General features: G+C 33.7%; 1 protein-coding gene across 1 annotated transcript in view; it reads right to left on the reverse strand.

Moving 5' to 3' along the window:
* The window catches only part of LOC106457644 (cytochrome P450 4c3-like), an 86,322-nt gene that overhangs the window by 42,568 nt on the left and 32,932 nt on the right, over positions 1 to 10,822 (reverse strand). The window contains exons 10-11 of the mRNA XM_022383771.1: positions 10,190 to 10,369; positions 7,667 to 7,829 (exon numbers count right to left, since the gene is read on the reverse strand). Of these exons, the coding sequence (XP_022239479.1) occupies positions 7,667 to 7,829; positions 10,190 to 10,369 (343 nt within the window). The remainder of the gene's footprint in view (positions 1 to 7,666; positions 7,830 to 10,189; positions 10,370 to 10,822) is intronic.

Here is a 10,822-nt window from a genome sequence, read left to right on the forward strand (position 1 = left end):
ACAATTTAATTCGTCGTATTGTCAGCCGACACTGGGCAGCTGTAATACATAATTGAATAGAGTTGTTTAAACATTTGTTTAACAACAAGTAAATCGGGTCGTGGGTACGAATACCCGTCACACCGAACATGCTCGCCCTTTCAGCCGTGGGTGCGTTATAATGTGACGGTCACTATTCGTTGGTAAAAGAGTAGCCCAAGAGTTACCGGTGGGTGGTGATGACTAGCTGCCTTCCATCTAGTCTTACACACCCCCAATGAAAGAATAGACCATTCCAAGCTTTTACTTGTTGTTGAACAAATGTTTAAACAACTCTATTCAAATATATTTAATACAAATAATATGTAAATATATACATTTTGAATACATGTATTTATTGTCCTGTAAAACAATATGTTCATAAATGTTCATAGTAATCATAATACAAATTATATTGTTATAAATTTTTGTTGTTTTTCAGTCTTTCACATGCCACATATATAACCTTCCATTCTATTTATAAATTTACACCTTTAAAAGTTTGTTGGAATTACATCCCAATCATACTTTTTAATGTACTAGCCGGTAAAGCTTATTCCAAATAATTGCTATTATTTTTGAACGCTCTTAGTTGATTTTGTGTCTTCTTTCATAACCTATCGTGACCAGTGTTTTCAAATGTTAAGTATAAATAGTAAAACAATAAAGTTCTATATATAACATATAGCAGGTTGTAATTTCGTCTGACTTTTCAAAATCGCTGATGCTTTCTGTAAAGAGATCTGAGACTAGCTCCAAAATCTAGTAAGAGATGGATTTTCTTAAAGAACAAGAAATATCACATCCAGATTTCGTGTACAAACTCCTGTAATTTTACTTCTCATTTATAAATGTTTTCCCAAAAAACAATAGTATGTGAAGCTACCACAAATAAGATATAAAATATTTCAACAACATTTATAAGGGAATGAATATACTTTGATGTTCTTGTTTTGTAAACCCACTTACCCTAATTTCAGTTAGTACATATTGAGTATTTGTGAGTACAAACCTATAAGCACGATGCATTAGTAACATAACTGAATACTTCTCAAACGTTACCGGTATGAAAATGTCGGAAAAAACATTAGTTGCATTCTAGAGTTTAATGTACCTGTTCTTATGTTGAATGGCTTTACAGTGGTATTCTTCTTGAAAAGACTAGCACACATTTTGTATATAAATCAAGAAAATGTGAAGTAGTGGTTTCTTAAAAATGTTTTAGATATGTACGAGTTTTGCCACCAAGAATTAATATTTCCAGTCGGATGACTTTTTATAAGGTCAGATGGATAGAGTGGCAATAATGTCAAAACTTCTGCTTCTCTGGCTGATCTATTATTACTTCTTCTTTAATATACAGCACATACAAACCTCATTAAGCACAAGGAATTTCTGTTTATATACTGAAGCAAATTTGGAAAACATTTACCTACAGTATGATGAAAGGCTTTGAGGAAGCTCGCAAGGAGAACGTTAATTTAATTTATTCGTAACTGAAAACATTAAAAAACACAATTGAAAACAATAGCTAAATGTTAAGACTGTTACTGTATTATTGAATACGGGTTCGAGTGAAAAATAAACATAATATTTTACAAATATATCTTTATTAACTACGATTAAGTATCAAGCCCCCCAGTGGCACAGCGGTATGTCTGCGGACTTACAACACTAGAGACCGGGTTTCGATACCCGTGGTTGGCAGAGCACAGATAGCCCATTAGGTTAGGGCGCTTGACTCGCAATCTGCAGGTCGTGGGTTCGAATCCCCATCACACCGAACATGCTCGTTTTTTCAGCCGTGAGTGCGTTATTATGTTGCGGTCAATCCCACTATTCGTTGGTAAAAGAGTAGCCTAAGAGTTGCCGGTGAGTGATGATGACTAAATGCCTTCCCTCTAGTCTTACACTGCTAAATTAGGGACACCTAACGTGTAGTTTTGCGCGAACTTCAAAACAAACAAACGAAACTACCTACATGATTTGTAATTACATTTTCTCTTACCTCGTTTATTATAACACATTAATATGTTGTCCTTGTAGCGTAAATATAACAAAATATTTTCAAAACGCTACGGTAGATGGCACAACAATTGCGTGAACCATATCTCGATTTATTTGGGCTGTACATATGTTAAATATATATATTTGGCCAAAACGTCTTATTACTTTTTTTATATGGCATTCAGTAATTTTATAATGATTAAGTGAAATATGTAATTGTTTATATTTTTTAAATTTTGATCTTTACTGTATGTAAAACATTCAACGAAAAATACTGAGTATTTGGTGTATTAAAAACGAAAGAAGAAGAAAAGTTGGGCACAGTCACGAAAACAATAATTCATCATGTTCACAGATATTAAAAAATAAAAAAGAATGTGCTTCGATTATAGAAGAAAAATGACAGTTTATTTGACCATATTATCATGGTTTCAGAAATTGTGCAACGGAAAGATATGACATTGTGATTCTTAAAGCTGAGATCATCTTAGGAAGCCAGCATAATGACGTGAAATGAGGGCTGGGTCGAGTTCCGTTCTCAAGACAAAAGAATGTGATCCGCCCTCTATCGATTTTACACTTTATCACGGTTTATGTTCAGTGACACTTTGCTTCGTCGACAGCATCTGAGATTTAGCCTATATTATATATATAATGCACACAAAAATTAATTTTACATATCTCGATTAGTTTGTTTTACATTTTACGAAAGCCGGATAAAATGTGGTTGGCGAGGTAAGCCAAAGGTGGTGCATGCCAACAGGCTTTGGCATTATCACGGTCCAGGACATTTCAGTTGGGACGAAGTGAACAATGGAACAAATGACGCTGCTGAAGACGTGTCACCTGAAAAAGCCACTGTCAAAGAAGAAACTCTATTCGGTTTTGAGAAGGGAAACAGTGAAGCCCTTGATGAAGTTACTACCACTGATGTGACTGTTACCAATGATAGGACGTTTCCCGATGAAGCAGATGAACCCCACATGAAGCAGAAGCCAACGAGACGGAGACCAGTACAGAAGAAGATACGTCCCGTAAAATTAAGAGACTTTGTTGAATTTTAATTTTGTGTTTGTAAATTCTGTACATTTAATTAAGTTATTGTTAATTGTTTATTGGTTTAATATAAGTGGCTATTGTTAGGGACGAACAATACTAAGGAAGGGGCAGTGTTACGACAGCGGAGGTCACGTGACGCTAGTAACACGTCATGCGCTTCTCGAACGTTCACTTCCCTTCCTGAAATCTCGAGAGCCTGCTAAATATGCGGTAGTCTTGTTTATATAAACCGGTAAGAACTGACGGCAACAATGTAATTGAACTGCAGACAGAGATAGAGACTGACAATTGAGTCGAGCGAGCACGTGAGTCGTTCGTTGTGAATTATAGCGTTTGTTATAGCGTGACTGTGGAAATTAAGTGTATTGTAAAGTTGTATTCAGAAAGAATAAACCAGTTTTATTTAAGAAAGGACTTGTATTGCTAAAGTTTCTTCGGAAAGAATTTTTACGGAAAATTAACTAACGATCAGAGACGTAACATAGTTCTCCAACTAAAACAATATGTCAATGTAAAGTCCTTACGGATTAGAATAAAAAAAATGTGAATGGGCCAAAAAAAAACACTGAACGAATTTCTGGGCTCAAAAAGTTTTAAAATGAAACGTTAATGATTATTTTAAAAAGACTTACAAGCTGATGCTGGTTGGAACTTTTGATATGGCAAACGTTCACATACATCTGATGTACTGAACTCCACGTTTGTTCACGAGTCCTCACTTCTAACTCGTCAATAATTATAAACTAATTATTTACTGCCACTATTTGAAACTATTCAGAATTATCCAAGTATTGGCTTTCGTGGAATTTGATAGGAAAACAATATTTGCATTTTAAATCGTATGTTAAACACACAGCAACCTATAAGCAGTTCAGTTTGGTCCTCGTACGCTTACAGTTTTGTAGAACTTCTATCGTTTGTACTACTTTCTTTAAGCCTCACTGAACATGTCTTTCACTAGAGTAAGGTGATCTGTAGGAATGCTGCAGTCGTGTACTTTCTTGTTCTCTGCATTGTTCAAGTTTGATTTTCATTGTTGGTGTGTGTGTGTGTGTGTTTTCTAGCAACGCCACATCGGGCTATCTGCTGTGTCCACCAAGGGGAATCGAACCCCTGATTTTAGCATTGTAAATCCGAAGACTTACCGCTGTCCCATCGGGGGACTTCATTATTCGTAACAAAATAAACATGATTTCGTTAGAAACCCGTCATTGGACATAGCTGTGGGTTAGATCTTTGAAAAGCAAATTTAAGGTGCGATGTAATTTATTGGTTCAAAGACATGTAAATAATTCTACACCCCTTTCCTTTCGAATGAATATTCTGAAGAACATTTCTGATAATTATTTATACAAGAGTAAAAACGGTTTTAACCTTCTAACCCTCTTATTTTCGCGCAGATTATTAATCATTTTATAATTCATCTTGTTTCTTAATGACGTCCTTATACAGCTGATATACCAATACGTAAAAGTTATTTAAGTACAGAGAAATTGGCTTTGAAAAATTATCGGTTTGTTGAACAATATAGAAACTGTCCTTAAGAGTTAAAACCTTATGCATATGCACTTTTTATTCCTTTGTTACTCCCCCCCCCCAGTGGCACAGCGATATGTATGCGCACTTACAACGCTAGAAGCCGGGTTTCGATACCCGTGATGGGCAGAGTACAGATAGCCCATTGTTTAGCTTTGTGCTTAACTTCAAACAAACATATGACAGATGAACAAGGACCATGTTAAAGTTACAATATGTAGACAACTTAACTTAAAAATATTAAAACAGCAAACTGTTTTCTTTCTTTCTTTTGTACAGATTGTGGCGCCATCTTGTGATGTTAAAATATTTTTCACTTAGACTGGTTACAGACAAATTATCACCACGATGTGAACTCTACTGTCTCATTTTTTAAACGTTTTAGAACATACATATAATGTGATTTAAGAGAAAACGGATTTTCTGAAAATATCACAAAAACGGGAATCACGCTTTTATTTGGACATAAAGTATACCTACATTAGAATATTTTTTATGTAATTTTTAACCATTAGTGAATATTTTTAGTAAAAACATGATGACATTTTTGAAAGTCATACATTCCATATATCTATCAAGAGCAAGCCATATGACGTCATAAAGCCAGTTACTGAAACAAAATTTATCAAAGAATGAATAAAGGAAACGTGTCTCGAGTTTTTCTTTTCTTTTTTTACAAAATTCTTAGTTTTCGAAAACAACTGATTTTAATGAGCATCATAACAAGTTTCGCTTGAAGTCTAAAAACTTTCATTATAAATTACAAACTGAAATTTACAACGTAGATAAAACAGTCATGTTTCGATTGAATGCAATACGAAAGCGAATTTTAAAAAATTGCGAATTAGTTAAAAGACCCTTTGCTAAAAGTAAAGAATGCGAACGAAACTATAGCCTGCTTCTAAGTAAAAAATTAAGCACGTAAAAACTTAATAAAACACGTTTTAAAGGTATTCAAAATATCACGTTCTCCCATTACAACTACGCGATTTATATAAATGATCTATTTAGAATACATTTAAGAAATTTGAACGTGTTGCTGTGATATTCATTCAAACTATATATTATGGACATGGTGTGAAACATTGGTAAATGCGATACATATAACTATGCACGTTTTTTTCTGTTGTATATGTATAAAAAAACAGCCTATTAAACTTGTTTTTCATATAGTTATTTTATATATATTTATATATAAGCAGTACAGTTACGAGAGTGCCTACCTTATCTTAGCATAAGATAAGTCGATTATACTTTCTTAAAACAGATTAATACCATTCTAAAAAATATATAACATACTCGCAATGATCGTACAAAAGGTTTACGTTTATGACATACACGGCGTTCTCTAAAATCTGGCATACTGTCTACTAGCATGTCTTATGCATATCCTACAATTCTTCACAATTGTTTTTTTAAATGTATCGTATTACCTAATCCTGAAAGTTATCTAATGTTTTACGGGTAACCCATAATTACTCCTACTATAAAGCAATAACTTTGAATTTGTTATCAAGCAAGTTTTCAGAGCTACCTGCTTAGTAACGGCTTATTGGAATAAATTGATAATTCGACCTGAAAAACAAAATAACGGATGTAATAATAATAATCCACTGATCTCACCTACGTCACAGGATAATATAAAAATCTCGTGCATCTTGGCGATAATACTCATTACTTAATGGTTTTATGTTAATTGTCAGTTAACAAGCTAAATCAGCAGATCATTTTACCACAAGACTATAAGAAAAACTGATTTCATTTTACATCACGATTAAAGACTGTCAGAAAAAAAACTGATTTTATACTTTTTTATTATCGATTTTTGTTTTCGGGTACATTTTTAATAATTGAAAAAATGATAAAAAACTATCCTAAAAATGAAATAAATGTGGGGGAGGATTCACTGCACATTATATTATTATTATAAGTATTATTTTCTAATCACTGTTCTCGCTAAATAGCCAATGATATTGAAATATTTTGACGTAAGATGTGAGCAAAAGCAAAAACGTTAATAATTCTTCCCTATACTTCCATACAAGTGTATTGAGCAGATAAAATTTGACTCTATTTAGTTTTTAACGAGAGATATCATGAATAATGGTAATTTTAGTCTTCCCAATGTTTAACACCTTCTGGACATATTTATAAGAGTAAACTTTTAGAATCTACCTTGAGTACTTTGATTTTTTAGACGTAAATATTTCAAGAAAACTGCATTTTTACCAATATCATAGTTAAATGTTGACTGATGTATTTAGTGATATCTTATAAAACATTCTGCCTTCGATAATTATAATAATCAGATTTTAGCCGATATGGACATATTCTGCACCAACATTAAATGCTGTTTCGCTGCATAAGTTACCAACTGATTATGACGAAAAAGGTTTTAATATTTCACAAGAATTATCAACGTTCTGGTAAAGTCCTATGGCTAATAACAGTTAGGTGCATAACATACTCATACTGGTTTTCTGAGTGTTCGGGATATCTCGATAATTTAAGGTTTGAAATTCGATTAAAATAAACTAGTTTAAAACCTCCTTTCACATGGCGATTGAGAACTGACATTAGAAATGTTATTTTTTTTTCTCCAGTAAACGTGTAACGGACCTGAACATGTGAAGACAGGCCGTTAAAATATTTTAAAACAATTTTACACTTATAGTTTTATTCAGTTGCATTTACCTATTACTAATTTACTTACATGTTTTTACAGAATAATAGTTATTTACAATACAACACCAAGTGCATTGCCCAAATAACTAGAATAGTTCACTTAAGTTATACCTAAGCTAAGTTAGTAAAATCGCGAGTATTCAGAGTACGTCAAGCAACACTATCCTTACATTTTTATATTTCCGGAGTTGAAATTAAATACCGTAAATGTTAATATCTGAATATTTTTACAACTTACATAAACTCAGTAAATTACTTTCATCTGAAAATACACAATACCTATCACCTGGCGTTTCCATAAAGTTTACATACACTAAGTGTTTACAATTAAAAAAAAAATGTAACTCTTGTCTTCGATCACATCTTGTTTCTCTCTTCTAAGCGGATTCGTAATCCATTCTTGGATCTCAGTACCATCTCCATCTTTATATGGAGTTTATCTCGCTGATCCAATGACTTTATATGAAAATTCCGTATCACATTCGCAAGCATGACCTTTTCTTCCATAAAGGCAAACTTCTGACCTGTATAAATTAATATAAATGTATAAGCATTAAACGCAATCCTTTTAAATTAGTGAGTTAATAAATGACACATTTCTTTTATTTAATGCAAGAGATTATAACAAATGAAATATAATACATTTAGGTTCATTAAAGCATCATATTCTCGTTATATTATCCCAGTATTTAATTTCTAGATATTCAATAACATTAGATTCTTAAATAGAAAGTTTTTATAAACAATATCCTTAATCAAAAACGTTTTTTGTTGCTCTCATTTTTTTACAACTTATATAACAGAATACTGAAGCATAAAACATAAGAATATAATAGGTTACATTGTTATTGTACTGTGAATCTGAGGAATAACGATACGTGTTCCGTTGCCACAAACACCTGCTCTAAGCCTTGTGAACATGGATGCACTATATGAATGACAGTCAAATTTCAAAAGTAGCTGCCCTTGCTCTAGTCTTGTCAGTTGAACATTAAGGACGGTGATGAGCAGATTACCCTTGTGTAGATTTGCATCAAAATTCTAAGCAAATAAACAGTTACAAGGCTATTACCAAGTGTTTGTTTGTTTTAATTATGCACAAAGCTACACAAGGGCTATCTGTGATCTGCCCACCACGGGTATCGAAACCTGGTTTCTAGCGTTGTAAGTCATACCGCAGACATACCACTGTGGGGGCATTTCCAAGTGATATTGAATGATTTGAGGGACCATCTACTACCCCTCGAATCTCACAACGTTTCTAAGAATGAAAATATTAAAATTTCCACTTGCAGTAAATTTTTTTAGAATTGTTTTAAGAGTTATGGCACCACGTCATCCTAGAAATGGCAACAGAGTCCAACCAGTTCAACAGTCACTTATTTAAGATATTGTAAACGATCACTTAAAATCCACTTCGACCCGTGTAGTATGGGCTTACCACCAAAGTTTTGGTTATATCATGTACAAATTCAGTTATTTCAATAACTATAATTATTTTTAAGATTTAAATGACTTTTAAAAATTCAAAAGGAAGTTTGAAATCGCGAAACTTGGACATTTGCAAATTACCCCATGAAATTTTATAAAATGTTTTACCAGCTAAATCACTGTTTCGAGAAATAGTTTTGTTTTTGGCATTCTCTTCGAAATGTCATTAAAAGTCACCGGTTAAGGTTCAATCCTTTTGAAAGATGGGTATAATTTTTCACTTGAAAGCCCTTATAGAGACAGCAATTATACTGTTTCAAAAGGTCAAATCCCTTCTATGTCGAGACAGCACCTAGATTGTATTAGGTCAAATCCCTGGTTTGCCGAGACGACATACATTGTTCAAGGTCAAATCCCTCCTACGCTGAGACGGTACTTAGGAACCCCCCCCCCCTGAACTCTGGTTTTATTGAAACAAGCGAATGAGAATGGTGACATATTCATTATGGACGGGAGTCACTCCATTAGTTGGTTCCCATCATTCAGCTAGGTAGAGTGAAACAGTTGGAGTAAAGTATCTTGCCCAAAGACATAAAGTCCAAGCACGAAGCCACGCTCCGCCCCTTTGTTGATTTGCTTGGGCAAAACTCTCGACAGAAAAGTTCATCGATCTTCCAGTAATACGGCATATAATACGTTTTGTTTTGAATTTCGCGCAAAGCTAACGAGGGCTATCTGCGCTAGCCATTCCCAGTTTAGAAGTGACTAGAGGAAAGGCAGCTAGTCAACACCACCTACCGCCAGCTATTGGGCTACTTTTTACTAACGAATAGAGGGATTGATCGTAACATTATAACGCTCCCACAGCTGAAAGGGCGAGCACGTTTGGTGGTAGGATTCTCTCAGGTTACGATATATAGTAAGATAAAGTAATAATAAGACATCCCCTATGAAATTCCTATCCACGGGTGTCATTTACTCTACTAACAAGTAAAAGATAAACAATAACATACACATAAAAATACGACTCCACGGGTTTAAAACCAGTTTATATTACATGTGATTCTTTACCTGGCACATAATGATTTCAACAAATACAAGAATGTTGAAAGTTTTTTAATTAACAAGGGACAGCAACACAGCACTTTTTAAGTAAAATATAATTTTCATTATAATATAATATAATTTGTTTCATAATGTTCCCCAATGGAACAGTGGAAGGTCTACGGACTTACAACGCTAAAATAGAGGGTTCGATTCCCCAATGTGGCTTGGCTCTAAAACAAACAGAATATTATACATATATATATATATATACACATATAATTTCATCAGAGGAGAAAAGGGATTAACATAAATGTTTGATTCAATAAACTCAGTACCAAAATACATAGTGAATTTATGCACAAAAAATTTCTAGATAGTACTGGTAATTGAGAAAGATAAAATATACCTATACAGTTTCTCGGGCCACCAGAAAAAGGGGTATAGGCAAAAGCATGACGACCTATACAGTTCTCAGGCAAGAAACGATCTGGATCAAATTTTTCTGCGTTAGGAAAAACTTCTTCATTTCGATGTAACATATAAGTTAGGATAATACAGGTAGTCCCTTTGGGCAATGTGTATCCATCTAATAAAAACAAAATAACACTAACATTTATCAATTTATTGCAGTGGTGTGAAAGGCCTAAGCTGACGAAACAAGGAAGTTTCTTAGACATAGTAAAATATATTGATATTATGTTTGACCAAAGGTATGTTTTTAACGTCCTTTTTATTTGTGCAATTATATATTTTGAGTCAGAGGTGTGTAAAATCAGCACTTCAGACGTATTCTTTGCTTCGTAATGCACACATCTGACTCAGTTGGTCTTCAAATAAATCTTCTTAATTTCTCTGGAAAGTCACGTCTGAGAGACGATCCACTATGTCATATGGGCCTTCCCATGGATAAGACAACTTAGGAGACTTCCCTTTGGTCTTCCTGGGATTATACAACCACACCTTGTCTCCTGGTACAAAGATGACTTCAGTAGATTTCGTATCATAACATAGCTTCATGGAATTAGCAGACGTTTTCAAG

Source organism: Limulus polyphemus, unplaced genomic scaffold (assembly GCF_000517525.1).
Source record: "Limulus polyphemus unplaced genomic scaffold, Limulus_polyphemus-2.1.2 Scaffold18, whole genome shotgun sequence".
In the NCBI taxonomy this organism is placed as follows: domain Eukaryota; kingdom Metazoa; phylum Arthropoda; class Merostomata; order Xiphosura; family Limulidae; genus Limulus; species Limulus polyphemus.